Raw genomic sequence first — 19,498 nt, forward strand, 5'->3', positions numbered from 1 at the left:
AGACCACATCCAGTCGTTCAGTGCCACATGAGTTGTGGCCTGTCCAGGAAGGACGACTTTGTTTAATTGTTTCACTGTATTGATTTACTGTTTTTTTACCCCAATGTTTCATTCTCTTCTAAGAAACATAGAATAATCTGCTGATTCTGATGGCCAAGGCATATGTAGACTTGTTCTCTTCCCTTCTCTTTCCCTGTTCATGAAGGGCAGGAGACATGGGAGATAGAATGAGAAAAGCTATTTTTCCCTAAGTCTGCTTCATGTTGTAAAATACCCTCAACAATCCCCATGATGTTTTGAAAGTAGCACGTTAAGACTAAAGGTTTTCCACAGTGACCTTAGAGTTAAACAAGAATGCCACTTAAAGGCATCTCCACCTTTTCCGTAAATATTATTATATTTATTTTGTAAAGGCAATGTGATCTGAGGTATCACTATCCTAATTTGCTTTGGTTTTCTGTAGCTTCGGGCTTACCTAATTTATTTTGGCAGTACCTGGAGGTAGTTTGTGACATAACCCTGTTTGGGGAAGGTACTGGCAGTTACAATACGTGAACAGTGCTTTATGAGCATTGGAAGGAAATGTTGCAATGAAGGTTGAGTCCCGGTTTTCTTCTTAAACTTTGATTTTCTGTTATTAATTTGCCCTTCCATTGTTTGAAGTGACCAGTGCTTGAAATAAAGGCAGCACTGGGTTTTTCCATGTTTGAAAATACAGAATAATTGAGATTCATGGGCAGTGGTATGTATTATGTAGTTATAAGCACGTAATTGTTTGGGTTTTTTTAAGAATTACATCATGAAGTCTTTTTCATATATAGTGAAAATTCAATCCTAAAGCTACATAAGAATTTTTGGCAGAATTAGAGAGCTGTTTGCTGTGTTTCTGAGGTGGTTTGGTTTCCGTTCTCTGTTCATCTTCAGCCGGTTTTCTGTGTGCCAGCCTGAAGACCAGATGGAAAGGGGTTGTGAGAGAGACCTGAAAAATCATTGCAGGATGGAAAAGATGAACTGGAGTAATTATCATTTATTTTGCTAAATAGTTAGAGGCCACCAACTGAAACTGACAGGTAGCAAATCAAAACCAAACAGAAGGCACTGAGCACAGTTAAACTGCAGAGCTCTGTGACAGGGCATGACAAATGCTGAAAGCGTATGTGGGTTCCAAAAGTGACAAACCGGTGAGAAAAGCTATTGTGCAGTTAGAAATGCAAAGTAATTGCAGTGGGCTGAGGAGCAGGTTCCTGCTCTAGGAGACCGAACCCCGCTCGCTGCAGGCGCTGGTCGGTCTGGAGTCGTTTGGTGAGAGCGCAGTGCTTGAACAGCTTTAAACCGTAAAGGGGATTGGTTTGAGTGTTTGGGTGTTTCCATTTCCCTTGGGTCTCGGGCAGAATTGTCCTGAGCAGCTGATCTGGCTTTCACAGCTGGTGTTGATACTCAAGACAGTGAATCCCATTCAATCCAGTGAAGCATTTTGTGATGAGGTTTCTGGTTTTCACCCTAGAACTCCAGGGTTGAGATGCGGAGGGTACATGAATTGGGTGAGGAACGCCTTCCAGTGTGACGGTATTTCCGTAGAGTGTCGTTTTGGGTGTGTAACCCCTGGGAAAGGAGCAGGCGTATCTGGAGAGCGCAGAGCGCCGGGCGGAGCAGCACAGCAGGTGCGCAGCGTTCCCCGAGCGTCCGTCTTCTCACGCGGTGTGCCAGCTTTTGCGCTGGTCACCGCCAGTGACGCACTGCAGCGTGTGTTACCTCACACAGAACCCCTGCGGCTTACGGGCTTTGTAGTGCAGGCCGTGAACTCGAGCTAAGGAGGAGTGTGAGGAGCTTTGGGGAAATCCCATCCAGCCACAGTTCCTAAAATCCCATCCAGCCTTAGTTCCTGGTCGCCCCCTTCTCTCACTGCTGTGTGTGTCCTTGCTCCCTTTTCCCTTCCTGAAGCTCTTGGGCACCCACGTGAGTAGTTTGAGGAGACGGGTGGATGGAGCTGGGCGTGCAGAGCTGAGCAGGAATTCCACAGACACCTCTGCCCAGTGTCGGAATTCAGAACTGAAACAGTGAGCTGCTGGCTCAGTAGATTTGGTTACTTCCTGGCTCTTTAGAAACTGACTGAATTCCTGGGTGCAAGTAATTCCAGCAAATGAGGTAGATTTTAGAATTGATGGAGAAGGATCCTTTTCCCTTTAGAAAATCTGTTTACATCAGCTGGGAGATTTGAAATCCACTGTGTTACAACCAAAAGCAAGGAAGAAGGTCCAAAGGTATTTCAAAAGCCAGGACTGGCTTCCAGGTACTTCTGCTACCAAATTCCCTCTCTCCAGAAAGCGCCGGATTTCAGGTGGCACTGTCGGAGGAAGCGCAGCGCCCTGGCCGGACACCTGACTCCACGTGCCATCCACAGCCCGGCAGCGCGTTCTCTCAGCCCCACCCGCACCCTTCATCTGGCACCGCAGGGCAGCGTGTCCCCATGTCACAGACACGGCGCTGCCGGGCAGCGTGTCCCCATGTCACAGACACGGCACTGCAGGACGGTGTCTCTTGGTGTCACAGACAGCGCTGCAGGGCGGTGTCTCTTGGTGTCACAGACAGCGCTGCAGGGCGGTGTCTCTTGGTGTCACAGACAGCACTGCAGGGCGGTGTCTCTTGGTGTCACAGACAGCGCTGCAGGGCGGTGTCTCTTGGTGTCACAGACAGCGCTGCAGGGCGGTGTCTCTTGGTGTCACAGACACGGCACTGCAGGGCGGTGTCTCTTGGTGTCACAGACACGGCGCTGCAGGGCGGTGTCTCTTGGTGTCACAGACAGCGCTGCAGGGCAGTGTCTCTTGGTGTCACAGACAGCGCTGCAGGGCGGTGTCTCTTGGTGTCACAGACAGCGCTGCAGGGCGGTGTCTCTTGGTGTCACAGACAGCACTGCAGGACGGTGTCTCTTGGTGTCACAGACAGCGCTGCAGGACGGTGTCTCTTGGTGTCACAGACAGCACTGCAGGGCGGTGTCTCTTGGTGTCACAGACAGCGCTGCAGGACGGTGTCTCTTGGTGTCACAGACAGCGCTGCAGGGCGGTGTCTCTTGGTGTCACAGACAGCACTGCAGGACGGTGTCTCTTGGTGTCACAGACAGCACTGCAGGACGGTGTCTCTTGGTGTCACAGACAGCGCTGCAGGGCGGTGTCTCTTGGTGTCACAGACAGCGCTGCAGGGCGGTGTCTCTTGGTGTCACAGACACGGCACTGCAGGGCGGTGTCTCTTGGTGTCACAGACATGGCACTGCAGGGCGGTGTCTCTTGGTGTCACAGACAGCGCTGCAGGGCGGTGTCTCTTGGTGTCACAGACAGTGCTGCAGGGCAGTGTCTCTTGGTGTCACAGACAGCGCTGCAGGGCGGTGTCTCTTGGTGTCACAGACAGCGCTGCAGGGCGGTGTCTCTTGGTGTCACAGACAGCACTGCAGAGCGGTGTCTCTTGGTGTCACAGACAGCACTGCAGGGCGGTGTCTCTTGGTGTCACAGACAGCGCTGCAGGACGGTGTCTCTTGGTGTCACAGACAGCGCTGCAGGGCGGTGTCTCTTGGTGTCACAGACACGGCACTGCAGGGCGGTGTCTCTTGGTGTCACAGACACGGCACTGCAGGACGGTGTCTCTTGGTGTCACAGACAGCGCTGCAGGGCGGTGTCTCTTGGTGTCACAGACAGCACTGCAGGGCGGTGTCTCTTGGTGTCACAGACAGCGCTGCAGGACGGTGTCTCTTGGTGTCACAGACAGCGCTGCAGGGCGGTGTCTCTTGGTGTCACAGACAGCACTGCAGGACGGTGTCTCTTGGTGTCACAGACAGCACTGCAGGGCGGTGTCTCTTGGTGTCACAGACAGCACTGCAGGACGGTGTCTCTTGGTGTCACAGACAGCACTGCAGGGCGGTGTCTCTTGGTGTCACAGACAGCGCTGCAGGGCGGTGTCTCTTGGTGTCACAGACAGCGCTGCAGGACGGTGTCTCTTGGTGTCACAGACAGCGCTGCAGGGCGGTGTCTCTTGGTGTCACAGACAGCGCTGCAGGACGGTGTCTCTTGGTGTCACAGACAGCACTGCAGGGCGGTGTCTCTTGGTGTCACAGACAGCACTGCAGGACGGTGTCTCTTGGTGTCACAGACAGCGCTGCAGGGCGGTATCTCTTGGTGTCACAGACAGCGCTGCAGGGCGGTGTCTCTTGGTGTCACAGACAGCACTGCAGAGCGGTGTCTCTTGGTGTCACAGACAGCACTGCAGGCAGCGCCTCTCTGTCCATGGAAGGCTCAATGTGTGTACTATTTGCCTCCACAGAATGGCATGTTCTTAGGCAAATATATAGGTAGGTCACATTTTTTTAAAGTCAGTTTAAATGGAACATTTTAGAGAAAAGTTCATCTGTTCAGAGCATTAAAAATCCCAGTAGGACAAAAGGGCTGTAATAATTATACTCTGAAAACTCCCGGAGCGAGGAGTGTTGGAGGTTGATGGCAATGCACCGCAATTACTCACAGACAGTCCCAAAAACTACCGGTTCTGATCCTTTTCAAAAGATTCTTTTTCTAAATTCAATACGTATTTAGCTTCTGAACCGCAGTAAAGAGAAGGTAAAAGAGAAGGAAACCATGAGGTGCTGGTTGGAGAGGAGTGGGGTTCTTTCAAGGGGCTGTTTACATTCTAGGTCAAAATAAGTAAAACCATATTGACTTATTTTTCCTTTATTTAAAAAAAAAAATAAAAAGGAAAAAGAAAAACCCCAAAGCAAAACAAACAAAAGAGCAAATGGTTTTCAAATCCTAAAGTGTCTTTTTGTGTTTTTCTTCAGCACAAGATAATGCAGGAATCGTGCCTGGGGGGGAAGGCAGCAAGCTGGTTTTGTATTTCCTCTGGTAAAAGAATAAGAATAATAATGAGGAAAGTTTCCTTTATGACGTGCTGCTGCGAGCTGTTAGTGACGAGGAGAGCCCAGCCGGTCCCGCTGTCCGCTGGGGGCCTGTGCCCCTCAGCGGTGACACCGCGGCCCTGGTCCGACACCCGTCAGCCGGCCGCGCTGTAACTACAGCCACAGTTTGCAGGTGACCAAAAATCTGTCCTGTGCAAGGAGCCAGGATTATGTTAATGGCTTCCAAAGTCACTTGACTTCTGAACTGTTGATTTCTTCCTTGCGCATTTAATTGCAAGTTAGGTTTTGGGCAGGGATAACAGGATTTATGGATTTCTTGTGTTCCAGATCTTCGACTGCCCACGGCTAAAGTTTTCTGAGATTCCTCAGAGACTCACTAACCTGCTGCTGCCGCCAGACCCCATCGTGATAAACCACATCATCAGGTAAGCGGCTCGTCAGCTCAGCGCCGCTGTGCGCGCAGCACCCGCTGTACAAACACAGCACACAGAGCAGCTGGAGTAGCGGGGACCACAGTCCAGTTCTTGTAACTCCCACGTCAGTGCCTTGGGCTTTGTTGTGTGGTCACTCTCTGTATTACTCTGGTCTATATAATTCTGAATTAATTTCAATAGAGAGGCACCAATTGTCTAGGAGAATGGAAAACTTCTTAGCATTTTTATCCCTATTAGAACACCATTGAGAAAGTGGTTCAGGTTTCTTTCCTAAGGGGAAATGAACAAGAGTTTGAGTCCACTTCGAGGGGAAAAAAAGGAACTGAAATCCCTTCAACTGTACATTATTCTATGATTTTATGAACCTAAAAATTAGTTACTTTCAATTCAGTGGCAGACTTCCAGATTTATTTTGGCTTAGCTTGAGACTGCAGAGACTCTATTAAGCACTATGGCCAGCGGGCCCAGGGCAGCAACCGTCCCTGTGCTGGGACCTGGGGAGGCCAGACCGCGAATCCTGGGGCAGTTCTGGGCCCCTACACCAGGAAAGGCCTTGAGGTGCTGGAGCGAGTGCAGAGAAGGAAACGGAGCTGGTGAGGGGCTGGAGCACAATGTGATGGAGACTGAGGGACCCGGGGGGTTCAGCTGGAGAACAGGAGCTGAGGGGAGACAGGGACACAAAGAAACGGCCTCACATTGCGCCAGGAGAGGGTGAGGTTGGATGTGGGAACAATTTCTTCCCCAAAGGGCTGTGGGACATTGGAACAGGCTGCCCAGGGCAGTGCTGGAGTCACCAGCCCTGGAGGGGTTCAGAACATGTGTAGACATGGTGCTTATGGATGTGGTTTAGCGGTGGACTTGGCAGTGTTACATTTACAGTTGGACTCAATGACCTTGAGGGTCTTTTCCAACCTAAATGATTCTACAATGTGTTACCTATTACTGAAATCTCCTTCAGTACCAGAGGGTGGTAAATAGTTAATGTGACGCCAAAAATGTACCAGGACCAGTCTTGGATATTGGAAGCCAATCAGTACTCACTGTGGTAGAGAATGGAGTTAATAGACCCGCGATACATTGGGAAGAGTCACTATAGCTTCTGTAACAGGGAGGCGGGACTGGCTGTTTTCTTTGAAGAATTAAGCAGGCAACTTTGCAAACCAAGCGGTGGTGCCCAGGTTCACTGCTGCCTCCTGAGAAGTAGCTGGGAATCATTACAATGCTGCGTAGCTGCAAAAAACAATTAACAGTGCTACGAATTATTAGAGAAGGAACTGATAACCAAATAAAATGTCATTATGTGCTCACATCCAGAATGGTAGTGTATAGTTGTACTTGCCAAAAAAGATGCAGTCAAGCAAAACCACACCAGAATGGTATTTACTGCTGGGCATTGCTTTGGAGACCAGAGTTATAACAGGTCTCCGGAAGATGTTGGACAGTTTAGTGAACACTGTGTCTGTTAGTAGCTATTAAAGTTGATGGTCTGGACAAAACCACCAGCTCAAAATTCTGTGAATGCTGGCCAGTGGAAGATGAGAGGCTATACTAGGATATACGAATATATAAAGGTACCCTGTGCTTAAACTCTTTCCACAGCATCTGCAACATGCTTTATCAAAGTGTATTCTGGGCTGGATGGATATTTATTCTGGTTCGTTTTGGCAGTTCTCATGGTCTTTTGTTATACTCCCTGTAGTGTTGACCCCAACGATCAGAAGAAGACGGCTTGTTATGACATAGATGTAGAAGTTGAAGACCCACTAAAGGGACAGATGAGTAGTTTTCTTCTCTCAACAGCTAACCAACAGGAGATTACAGCATTGGACAACAAGGTACCAGCCCAGGAGTAAAGTATCACATGGCATATATACTCACTGTGTGCCTGCGCGTGGGTTTGGTGTCACACGTCGAGGACAGTAACGTTGTGAGACAGGGATGCTCGCTCAGGTGTGCTCAGAGGGGAACTGGCCACATGCAGTGGGAATACAGAGGGGTGAGTGCTGCTTCTCCTGAGGTGTTGATCCAGGGCCTCGCGCGGTTGTCGAAGTGATGGAAGCAGAGTTTCACAGGGAGGATAATGAGTCCCCTGGCATTCCAGAATCATCTGAACTGCTCGACTATAACTTTTTATTGGGAGGTCATGGTTTCTTGCTAAAGTGCTGTATGGCAAAGCTAATAGAATCTAATATCCAGATGTTTTGTGCATGCATGGTGTTGTGTGAAGAGGATTAGTTTAGCGGCAGTTAAGCTCCCTTGCATTCCAGCGTGTCCTCAGCGTGTGCTCTGTGACCCTGGGAGCAGCCGAGCTGAACCCCGAGCGATGCCCAGTCCCATCAGATAACCTCAGGCCAGCACTGCGGGTCTGATTGTGCTCCACAGCAGCTGAGCTGAACCCCGAGCGATGCCCAGTCCCATCAGATAACCTCAGGTCAGCACTGCGGGTCTGATTGTGCTCCACAGCAGCTGAGCTGAACCCCGAGCGATGCCCAGTCCCATCAGATAACCTCAGGCCAGCACTACAGGTCTGATTGTGCTCCACAGCTGCTCCACCATAACACTGGATTCACACAATTGGATTCACTGATAGTGCGAGGCAGTTGTGACCACTGAATTTACATGCTTGCCCAGATTCATGAACAGTATAATATATAAGTCTGAGTGCATTCAATGAGAAATTCGCAGGACTAGATCCACAAATAATGAGGTTTTTTAAAGCAACAGGTGAAGTTCTTTTAGATGGTACAACAGGTACATCTTCTTTAGATGCTGTTGATCAATACACTGTCTGAAAAAACACACTTTACTTGCAAAATACACTTTAGTTGTAAAAAGCACATTAGCTGCAAAAAATAAGTATTGGTACCCAATATGTATAAATTCTAACTTGACTATGTAGCACTATTAATGTGATTACAAAACAAGCTTGAAGTCTGAGTGTCCAGGGAAAACTTGGTATAACTGGGTGCGCAGATCTCACCCAAGAGCGTCCCTTTGGGTGAAGATAGGCTCAGCCTAAGTGATCCCAGGCTCAACCTGTTGACTGATCCCAGAAGTCCTGTGATGCTGTTCTCTTGACTTCTCAGTGACGGTGTCTTCCCACACCTTCAGGGTATTTTATACTAATTTCTAGGTTTAGGTGGAGCTTGAGTGACTCTAGTCATACATACCTTGGTTATTGATTGGTGTCAAAACTCTCGCTTCAGTTTTTAAGGTGAAAACTTCACTGCACTGGCTCAAAAGGGCACGGGAGTCGGGTATCTCTTGAGATGGAGGCGTGTTCTGGTGTTTTGATGAGATTACAATGAGCAAATTGCATCCACCGGACAAATGTCTGGCTTGGTAGCTACCATTTTGGATGGAATTGAACTTAACTGACAGCAGCTAAACCTCATCTTTTGAACCTGGCAGCAGCTCTGCCAGCTGGGTCCGTACTGCCCGGCGGCACGGCTCTGGCCGCGGCCTCTCCTCACCGCTGCGGCCCCGAGCCCGTCCCCGGCGGCACACGGGGCGTCCCCACGCGCTGCCGCCCGGCGTGCCGGCCGGGGATTTCCCCGCCGCGCAGCCGCCTTGTGTGCTGAACGTGTGGATATAACTTCATTCTCAATAAGTGTATCCTTGGTAACTAGTTTCAATAATTAGCCCCCTCAGTAATGACTCCACACATGGCTGCAGAGCAGCTCTCTGCAGCGGGTGTGCATATGGAAAACGCGTGGCAGAAGTCACCCGGAGCAGTCTGGCGGGCTCGTCCCGGCGTGCCGAGGGGGGTCCCGCGCTGCTCACGCCGCGGTCCCTGTCCCGGGCGCTGCGGGCGCTGCGGGCGCTCGAGGGGTTCGTGCCTGGGACGCTGCCCCGGGCTCGGTGGCCGACGCGTCTTGCTGAGGGATGAGCAGAGGTGGCCTCTCCGAGCAAGGGAAGAAGATGTGACATCGTGGGCCAGCGAGGATTCATGTGGCGTACAGTTGGGCCCAGTTTCTGTTTGTTTGCCTCTAATACAAACTAATGTGTTAAACTCTGTTTTTCATGCGATTTTAAAGGGGTTTGGACACTGGCAATCCTATGGATTCTGGTAACTCTTGCAGCATCTTTTGTTTGATGGCTCTGGAGAAAGGTCCTTTTGAGCACGGCAGCTGCTCGGCTGGTTGGTTCCCAGCCTACAAAGGCTTGCTTGCAGCTTGCACAGGACTGTGGTTAGTCCAGCTCACCTTTTCCCAGGTCCGTATCACCCTTTTTGAGCATTGATGAGAGCAGAGGGCTGTGACTAGTGACGTTGCTGAAATCAGCTCTGGGTAAACAGGCATTGCCTGCTGCATTGTTATAGTCTGTGCCATTTATTGCGGCGCTGCCACAGAGTCCTCTACTGGCAGCTCAGTGCGTGCCAGCAGATCTCTCTCCCACACGCGGCGTCGCTGGCAGCAGCTCTCTCCTGTCAGCGCACCGTATAGCGGCGCCTGTTCGAGCGGCCCTGGTGGCACAGCCAGCGCCGGCGAGGGTTGTTGTCTGCCGTGTGCCTGGCCACATCTGCTGCTTTGGCAAAACAGATGTATATGTGATACTCAATAATGGGTTTCCAATCTCAAACTAGAATTTTTGAGGAACAGGGTAGCAATAGTTTGCTGTACTAAATGTGTATGTGCAAATGATTCATTAAGTGTCCTCTCACTGACCGTACTTGATTTTGGTATCTGGGATGATGGTAGGACCTTGACTTCTCTTTGGAGTCTCCATTCTCCCTGCTGGTTAAACCTCGTTTCTTTCTTAATATCTCTGAAGATAATGACTCACTTTCTATAAACCTTCCAAGCTTCTGATTTCTCATTGTTCACACTCTTCGTTTTGCAGCCATTGTGACTTAACAGCCTTTCTTATAAGAAAAAGTTTACGAGTCATGGGTGTTATGTGAATTCGTTTAACATGGACTTGATCAGGCAATCACTGGAAATTCTAAGGATCACAGCAGAGTATTGAAGATATGATGATGATTAACCAGGGCAATAACTGCTTTCTTGCACTGGGCACTGTTTAGAGACAGATTTATATAGCTCCTTTCATGAAAAATCCCAGACTCGGCAGAAAGGGTGGTTATAGACAGGAAGTAACTACATTGTCCAGTGACGTGGTAGCTCTTCAGTATCGTTTACCAGGTGCCATCCAGCAGATCAGCACGGTAAGTGAAGACGAATCCTGTACATGGTTGTGTTGCAGAGGTACAAGTGAAACTTGAACGTCATTGCAGGATTAACTCCCTCTCTGAAAGGAAAAGCCGTGGGGTCCTGCGCAGCTCTGCGGTGCAGAGTTGTCACCTTTGTACGTTACACAAAGTGCAAAGGTGCTGTGGGTTTGGCCTCGGGGTCGCCGGAGCATGGGAAGAATTAACTAACATCTACTTTGTTTGTTTTTGTCAGATTCATGAGACAATTGAATCCATAAATCAGTTGAAAATACAACGTGATTTCATGCTGAGTTTCTCCAAAGATCCCAAAGGATACATCCAAGACCTTCTCCGGTCCCAGAGTAGGGATCTTAAGGTGAGCTAAGGTTTGAACAAGAAGTAACAGTGTGTCCTGGTTTTGGCTGGGGTAGTTAATTTTCTTCCTGGTATGGCGCTGTGTTTTGGATTTAGTGTGAGAGCAATGTTGACAACACACTGATGTCTGAGTTGTTGTTAAGCAGCCAAGGACTTTCCAGCTCCCCGGGCTGTGCGAGGCGCGCGGGAGGCTGGGAGGGGGCACAGTCAGGCCACGGCCAGAGCGCTGTTCGTGCCCTGCGGTGTCACACTCTGTGGTGTTAGGCGGAAGGGGGAGGAGTGGAGACTTCTGGAGGACTCCATCACGCGGGTGTTCAGCCATCCCGGGACAGCAGGACTCTGTCACGCGGGTGTTCAGCCGTCCCGGGACAGCAGGACTCCGTCACGCGGGTGTTCAGCCGTCCCGGGACAGCAAGACTCCGTCACGCGGGTGTTCAGCCGTCCCGGGACAGCAGGACTCCGTCACGCGGGTGTTCAGCCGTGCTGGGACAGCAGGACTCCGTCACGCGGGTGTTCAGCCGTGCCGGGACAGCAGGACTCCGTCACGCGGGTGTTCAGCCGTGCTGGGACAGCAGGACTCCGTCACGCGGGTGTTCAGCCGTCCCGGGACAGCAGGACTTGCAAAGTTCAGCTCCAGCTGTGCCTGAGCTGTCCTGGGCCCCTCCTGGCACATCCCCGTGTTCTCCCCGAGACACGTGTCCCGGGTTCCGCTGCCTGTGCGTTTTCCTCTTACGCTTCGGTGTGACCCGGAGGCGCTTACGGAGCCGCGCCGGTCCCACCCTCATCCCCAGCTTCCTACACAGGGGAATTCGGAGCTCTTTCGCTCCAAGAAAAGTGTCCGTAGAGAGCTGCCGGCTCTGTTCAGCTCTTTTCGTCTTTAAGGGCAGTTTTCCAGGTGGTCCCATCCACTAATTCCGTAAGCAACTCACCAGTTTTTCAAATCTTGCTTTATTGGCAGTTGTGTAGAGACCAAAAAATCAGCTCAGGACTTTGTCCATTTGGGATTTAATAGGGTTTTCTGCTCCTTGCCTTTCAATAGAGCTATTTTTACTTAATGCTTTCCCCCTCAGAACTTCCCTTGAAATCAAGGTAAGATATGCTTTCAGATAAGGGCAATGCTGGTATAGAATTGTCCTTCAATCTGGTGTGAACACCTTAACAATTTCAAGCTGTTACCCTGTGTATGAGTAGCTACTGAGGTTCTTTGGGCACAGGGGCTAACTGGATGTACAGTGCTGGGAACTTTCCTGGGCACTGGAATTAAACCGCCCCCACTGTTCATGGTCGGAGATCAGGCGCCCGGCCCGGGCAGCGCCTGGTGCCCGGGGCTGTTCCCCGCACGGCTGAGGAGCTGTTCACAGTTCCTATGCAAACACCTCGAGCACACGTGCCGTTCATCGCCCTTTGCCTTGGGCCTAGAGAACAATCCTGACCTTTTTAAATGTAGATACCTTTTGACTGTAGGTAAGTCCGAATGTTTTTCTGTGTGGTAAGGAGCTACAGTGAAAGACGTTTTTATTCTTGTCGCAGGTGATGACTGATGTAGTTGGAAACCCAGAGGAAGAACGCAGAGCTGAATTTTATCATGAGCCATGGTCTCAAGAGGCTGTGAGCAGATATTTTTACTGCAAGGTACGAAGGAATTATCCACACTGCTGGCTATAAATGAATCTTCCTGCCACCGAACAACTGAATCTGCTGCACTGCGCCGTTTGTCTTTTCTTTCAGATCCAGCAGCGCCGGCAGGAACTGGAACAGTCTCTGGGAGTGCGCAACACATAAGTGCTGCTCACGGGATCCCGTTGGCATCACAACCGCCAAGCCAGTGGACTCGTCAGTGTTCCTTAGCTCACTGTTACACATGGACCTGCTTCCTGACTGGATGAGAATGCACCATCAACACACCAGTCAGAACACCAGCTTTAGAGTGACCCTTGAAAATCTTGCCCATGGGGGGTGTCTCAAACCATTTCAGGCCAGGGAAACCACCACACAAGTGTCAGTGTTAAAGACGATTGAAGGTTCATTCATCGACGCACATCATTGAGTTTTAGTGCAAAGTTCAGACACCACGCAGCAAATCCAAATGGGCTGTGCACAGAATCGTGGGTGGCATTGGTGGGGCAGCTGAGATGGGTGTTGTAGGAGACAACAGATTTAGAGAAATAAACGCAGTTCACGTCCGATGTTACCTGAGAGTCTCAAATAGTAGCTTCTCTGCAAACAGGCAAGAGAGTTTTTCTTATGGCTGTGGAATGCTTTATATTCCTGAATAGAGTTTTTATTCCGGCTGCAGCAGCGCAGGAAGCCATCTCACTGTGTGAAGTAACAAACCGGGGGATTTCCGTTCCTGGAATGAAGAGCCCCTCTGGAAGGAAGAAGTCAAGTCAGGACATCTCTTGTGCAAACGCTGATGTTCCCTCTTTCCATTGCCCCGCACTGAAAGGCAGACGAGTCAGGTGCCGCTCGATGGGTATGACCCACGTGCTGGGCTGAGAGAACTGTCCCCGGTAAGAGCCTCTGGGGCAGCCCCAGCGCCGGCGGTGCTGGCAGAGCCGAGGGAGAGGCGAATGAGACTTACTGGTGCTTTGCTGATACCTGCCTTGGACGTGGCACATGCTAACAACAAGCGTGTCTGTAAAATATGAGATCTCTTCAGTGTTTCTCTGCGTGCCAGTAGGGATCAGCACTGAGAAGAACTCCCCTAATTGTTCATTTTGTTATAGTGTGGCAGTTTTCTCTTTTCTCCAAGATGTTAAAAGTCCCTGGATCGGTCTCACATTTTGATCAGAGGTGAACTGCCTCTTAGTATGAATTGTGTAGTTCCCCTATACATGATACATGCTGGGTGTATAGGATGCTGTTGAGTTACAAAGCACTATCAGCCTTAAATAGCACAGAGAACGTATCCCTTGGAAATCATCTTTGTAAATATATGACAAGTTCAGACTATGGGAATTTATACCATATTTACTTGAAAGCAGGGACATCTTCATTAAATCCTTCCCCCCTCATTTTTGGTAGAGCATAGACTAGTTTGTAAGTAATGGACCATCATGATTTGTAGTCCGAAAAGCAGCTACCAAACTACAACTCTCTGTCCAGGTGGTGCGGTACTCAAAACCCGCTCCTCGGTTGCTCCTGTTCATCTGCTGTCTTTCGCTTTCTTGCAAAGAGAATCAGATTCCCGCGTGGTGTGCAAGGGGGGCCGTTCTTCTGAACGCCGCGTTTGCTGTGCTATCGTCCTTTCACCTTCTGCTGTCTTTGCCAGTTTCTTAACTGAACTTCAAAGTTTCTCCTGCCCAGTCTCAGAAGAGTCTTCTCTTCCACCCCTTCATTTAATGCCTCTGCTCTCACGTTAATAGTGCCGCAGATTTACTCTGTCCAGTTGTTCAGAGGTGCCTCGGAATGTGTCCGTTTTGGTTGCAGTCACACGATGGCAGTGCTGTCGTGCAGAGCCACTGGTGAGGACAAAGCTGCACCTCTCTCTGAGACCTTTCACCAGGAACGGCCTCATTTGGAACTTCTTGCTGTTAAAAACTCTTTATAGTAAAATGTGAAATCGTTCAGTCTTAGACTGAGTATAGTGAGGGGCTGCGAGGCTGCCAGACAGTGAGCGACTTGAAAGCTCATTTAGTTTAGGACTCCACGAGCTGGCTACACGCGAGCATTCCGAGGGGAGCCAGCGGGGTCATTGCTACTGTGCTTCCATGTTTATTCCGCTGCTGTGTCAGTTGTGTGCATGCTGTCCGGTGTGTAAAACTTTTCTGTGTGCTAAACAGAGCAGCTACATTCAGGGGTGCATTCAGTCTCCAGGAATAAGAAGGGGGGGTGCGGGAAGGACGTGGGGCTGGGACGGACACCTGCACGGTGTCTGCTGGGAATTCGGCCGCTGAGCAGCTGCCCATCGAAGTGGCAGATTTGTACAGATCTGTCAGTGTGTGCCACAGCGTGGGCTTCGGCCGGCTCGTGGAACGTCTCTGTGGAGCCAGTTGGGTAGCTGTGTTTCAAAGTCTTTCAGAGCCAGTTAATGAGACGGCTGTGCCGTTGCTGCCCGGCGTTCTGAGCAGCATCGCTGGGCGGCGAATCCCCGTCGAGCTCCAGTCCTGCGCTGAGCGTCCGTGCACACGCGCAGCAGCGCTGGGAGCGGCATCCTGCCGCGGTGCCTGCGTCCCGCCGCGGTGCCTGTGACCTGCTGCGGTGCCTGCGTCCCGCACCGGCAGTGCCTGCGCCCCGCACCAGCGGTGCCTGCGTCCCGCCGCGGTGCCGGTGACCTGCTGCGGTGCCTGCGTCCCGCACTGGCGGTGCCTGCGCCCCGCACCGGCAGTGCCTGCGTCCCGCAGCGGCGGTGCCTGCGTCCCGCCGCGGTGCCTGCGTCCCGCACCGGCAGTGCCTGCGTCCCGCAGCGGCGGTGCCTGCGTCCCGCACCGCCGCACGCGGGCCGGGCGCCACCGCGGGGCCGGGAGCAGCTCTCAGGTGTCTCCTGTGCTCGGACCGGGGGCAGATCTGGTGCTTTTCCTGTGTTCAGAAGTAGTTCAGGCGCTTTACTGAAGAGACAGAGGAATCCTGTTCTGCGTTCCAGTGCGGTCGGGAGCTCGCTTGTGTGCAGAAAAGGTAAATCACCTTTGAAGAGAAGCAGTGGAACAGTACTGGCAGGAACCGGACCAAATGCTGCTGGAGTGCACGGAGAGGCAGTGGTACCGAACAGGCATGTAATTGTGGCAGATTGTGAGTGATAAATCCGTTCAAGTTCAGGCTGGTTGTCTTTTTGTGTATATAAACGGTGACAAGAAGATGGTTTGGGTCTTCAGTTGCCGCCATAGTACAATACAAATCTGTGCATCCTGCAAAAAGACCCATTCTGTGCATAGAAGTAGTTAATGTATATATGATGATATAGCTTGTTAGCAAACATGGCATCAAACTAGGAAAGGGTTAAAACAGAATTCTGAGCACCAAAAAAGGGAAATAAACCTTGGAGCTGCGAGGTTTGAAACACTAACGCTTTGTGTTGGCCAAGAGTCAGGATTCAGTTCAGGTGTTTCTTAGAAGTTAAGGGGAAAACAAATGTTTGACTGTGGAATAGAGGGGAGAATACAGCAGTGGAAAATGAAATAAGGAGTGCCAGTGAGAGCACAGGATGGTGTGCAGAGCACTGCTGGAAATAGCACAATCGCGTGAATCGGTGTGTTTTGTGTGTGTACAGAGCACGAGGAACAGTCCGTCTCACCGTATCTGTAGCCTGGGACACGGGTGTGCAGAACAGAGCCAGACACGTCCCACCGTCTCGGTTGTTGTGCGCAGGGTCCGGCTGTTGCACTGAGCAGGCTGGTGGTTGTTGTAGTGCAGACGGTGCTTCAGCTGGTGTTTTTTTACACCATGTTTAGAATTTATCCTGTGACAGCTGAGTGAAAATATTTGTGCGTATACCAATATTGGTGCATATCCTAGGGCTCCTAATTTTGCCAAAACACTAGTCAGGTGGTTTTTTTGGCCTGTTTCTGTGTTGACAACCCTCTCATGGCAATGCAGGTAGACAAGGGGGGAAAGGTCTTTTTCCTGAAGAAAAGAGGTCTCCTTTCTGTAACTGCTCTGTTATTTAATAGGATGTATCTGTTCTTCCAGGTCCTGTATGATAAACAGCTTTTCCAGTCTCCTTGAAGAAAGGAACTGCATTAAAATAACACAGCTATGGGTTTGTGTGAGTGAGCAAATACGGGGGGCAGAGGGACAGAGAATCCCTCCCTCTGCTCTGCAGCGCCATATCTCATTGTGTGATGCTGACTGGTTCGTAGAAAAGCTTTGAACAATAAATACTTGGTTTCTTTGTATCTCTTGCACTAACCTTACGTGTCCAAACACAGACAGGTGCAGGTGGCTCCTCTCTGCTCCTGGTGACGTCAGTGAGCGTTGGGGTCTCTGTTCCCTCGTGTGCCCACGCGCACACACGGGGCAAACGTGTAGAGGGCTGGGGGGACCTGACAAATGTGAGATCTTTCTTAGGTGAATCGTTTCTGCTCTGGATTCCACGTTCAGCCACTTCTATACCGAAATGAAGTGGGAAGTCCCAGCCGCCAGAGGGGTCTGGATCCTCTCCAGGTCGGTCTCTCGGTCACTTGGAGCGCGTTTGTCGTTACCGCTGCTGTTACAGCCCACGAAGCAGCTGCGCGGGGCCCGGCCCGGGCGGCGTTGGGTGTTGCAGGAGGTACCTCCGGGGCTGCTGGCAGCCCCAGCCCGGCCCTGCGGCCTTGCCCGCGGGCAGGGGGGACGGGGCGGCCGCGGGTGGGGCTGCGAGGGGGGCGAGGAGACCATGACACTGTCCGCACCCATCTCTGCTCCTCCACAGCCTCGCGGGCCTGTTCCTTGGTGCTGTTCTCTCTGCACCTGTACCTGCCACTCCGTGCCTTCCTTTCTCCTTCCTTTCTATCGTTTTGTGTTACTCACTGTCCCTGTTTTCTCCCGTTCAGTATCTCCCTGTCCCATCCTCCTTCATGTTCACCATCTCTTACTCTCTCTGCCCCCTGTGCTGCTCCCTGGCCCTTTTCTTGTCCCCATCTCTCTGCAGGTCTCCTCGTTCCTTTCCTTCCCTTCCCCAGCCGTGTGCTTCTCGCTGTCCCTGTTCCTGTCATTGTTCTCTCTCGTTGTTCTCTCTCGCCTCCCGTCCCGTTGTTTCTCTCCATATCCCTGTGTTTCGCTCCCTACCCATATTCATCATCCCCTCTGTCCTGCTGACCATCCCAGATGCTTTTTCTCCATCTCTTTCCTCCCGCTGCCCTGACCTTCCTCTCTCTGTTCTGCTCCCTGTCTCTCTTTTGCTCTCTTTCCTCTGTCCCTGCTGCTTTTTCTCCAGCTCTGCAGACTCCTGTCCCCTCTGTTTTCTTCCTCTCTTGCTGTCCCTCTGTCCTGCTGCCTCTCACTGTATTTTCCCTTTCTCTCTCTGTCCCGTTCCCTCTCCCATCATTTCTGTTTCCCCCAGCCGGCCATCCCCTCTTCTCTCTTCCTCGGCGTTTCTTGCTCCGTATCTCCCCAGCAGCCCAGCCCCGTTGGTTTGGTTTGGTTTGGTTTGGCTTGGTTTGGTTGTTTGGTTTGGTTTGGTTTGATTTGGTTTGGTTTGGTTTGGTTTGGTGGTTTGGTTTGGTTTGGTTTGGTGGTTTGGTTTGATTTGGTTTGGTTTGGTGGTTTGGTTTGGTTTGGTTTGGTGGTTTGGTTTGATTTGGTTTGGTTTGGTTTGGTTTGGTGGTTTGGTTTGGTTTGGTGGTTTGGTTTGATTTGGTTTGGTTTGGTTTGGTTTGGTTTGTTGGTTTGGTTTGGTTTGGTTTGGTTTGTTTGTTTGGTTTGGTTTGATTTGGTTTGGTTTGGTTTGGTTTGGTTTGGTTGTTTGGTTTGGATTGGTTTGTTTGGTTTGGTTTGGTTTGGTTTGGTTTGGTTTGGTGGTTTGGTTTGGTTTGGTTTGGTTGTTTGGTTTGGTTTGGTTTGGTTGTTTGGTTTGGTTTGGTTTGGTTTGTCTGCCCCGGTGCTGTCTCTGTGCCTGTCCCCTCGCGTCATCCGGTCGCGCTCCTTGTGTCTGTGTGTTTGTAACTCCTCCATCTCTGTCCTGCAGCCCATGGCTGTATTTTCCTCTCCCGTCCGTTTGTCCCACTCCCTGTCCCTGTTTCTGTCCCTGCGTTCTGCCCCCGTTCTTTTCCCTTCCTCGCCCGTCTCTCGGTCCTGCTCCCTGCCTACCCCATTCCTGTTTCTCTGCCCTTCTCCTTGTCTTTCCCCTCGTTTCTCTGTCCCGGTCCCTCGTTGGTTTTGTTTCTCTGTCCGTCTGTCCAGCTCCTGTCCCTGTGTCTCCTCCCTCCATCCCTGCTGCTCTTTTTCCTCCGTCTGCCTCTCTCGCTGCCCATCCTGGGGCTTTTCCCCTGCACATCAGTCCTGCTCCTTGTCTTTATTTTTGCCTTTCTCCTTGCCCTGCTGCCCTGTCCCTTTTGTCTCTGTGTATCACCTTGTCTTGCTCCCTGTTCCTTTGTCTGTGTATCACCTTGTCTTGCTCCATGTCCCTTTGTCTGTGTATCACCATGTCTTGCTCCCTGTCCCTTTGTCTGTGTATCACCATGTCTTGCTCCCTGTCCCTTTGTCTGTGTATCACCTTGTCTTGCTCCCTGTCCCTTTGTCTGTGTATCACCTTGTCTTGCTCCCTGTCCCTTTGTCTGTGTATCACCTTGTCTTGCTCCCTGTCCCTTTGTCTGTGTATCACCATGTCTTGCTCCCTGTCCCTTTGTCTGTGTATCACCTTGTCTTGCTCCCTGTCCCTTTGTCTGTGTATCACCATGTCTTGCTCCCTGTCCCTTTGTCTGTGTATCACCTTGTCCTGCTCCATGTCCCTTTGTGTATCACCATGTCTTGCTCCATGTCCCTTTGTCTGTGTATCACCTTGTCTTGCTCCCTGTCCTTTTGTCTGTGTATCACCATGTCTTGCTCCATGTCCCTTTGTCTGTGTATCACCATGTCTTGCTCCCTGTCCCTTTGTCTGTGTATCACCGTGTCTTGTTCCCTGTCTCTGACAATCTGGATCCTGCTCCTTGTCTTTCCTTTTCCCCTCTTTATCCCCATCCTTCCTCATACCTTTTCATTCCCTCCCTCTGCCCCAGTGCTTCTTCC

General features: G+C 51.0%; 1 protein-coding gene across 1 annotated transcript in view; it reads left to right on the plus strand.

Moving 5' to 3' along the window:
• SMARCD3 (SWI/SNF related BAF chromatin remodeling complex subunit D3) overlaps positions 1-12,640 on the plus strand; it is a gene marked incomplete at both ends in the record, with an annotated part of 58,997 nt that extends 46,357 nt beyond the window's left edge. Inside the window, 5 exons of the mRNA XM_080340463.1 lie at positions 5,225-5,322; positions 7,031-7,166; positions 10,737-10,859; positions 12,389-12,490; positions 12,587-12,640. Coding sequence (XP_080196589.1) covers positions 5,225-5,322; positions 7,031-7,166; positions 10,737-10,859; positions 12,389-12,490; positions 12,587-12,640 — 513 coding nt within the window. The remainder of the gene's footprint in view (positions 1-5,224; positions 5,323-7,030; positions 7,167-10,736; positions 10,860-12,388; positions 12,491-12,586) is intronic.
• Between the last annotated feature and the right edge of the window lie 6,858 nt (positions 12,641-19,498).

This window comes from Nesoenas mayeri, assembly GCF_963082525.1.
Source record: "Nesoenas mayeri genome assembly, chromosome: 2".
Classification (NCBI taxonomy): domain Eukaryota; kingdom Metazoa; phylum Chordata; class Aves; order Columbiformes; family Columbidae; genus Nesoenas; species Nesoenas mayeri.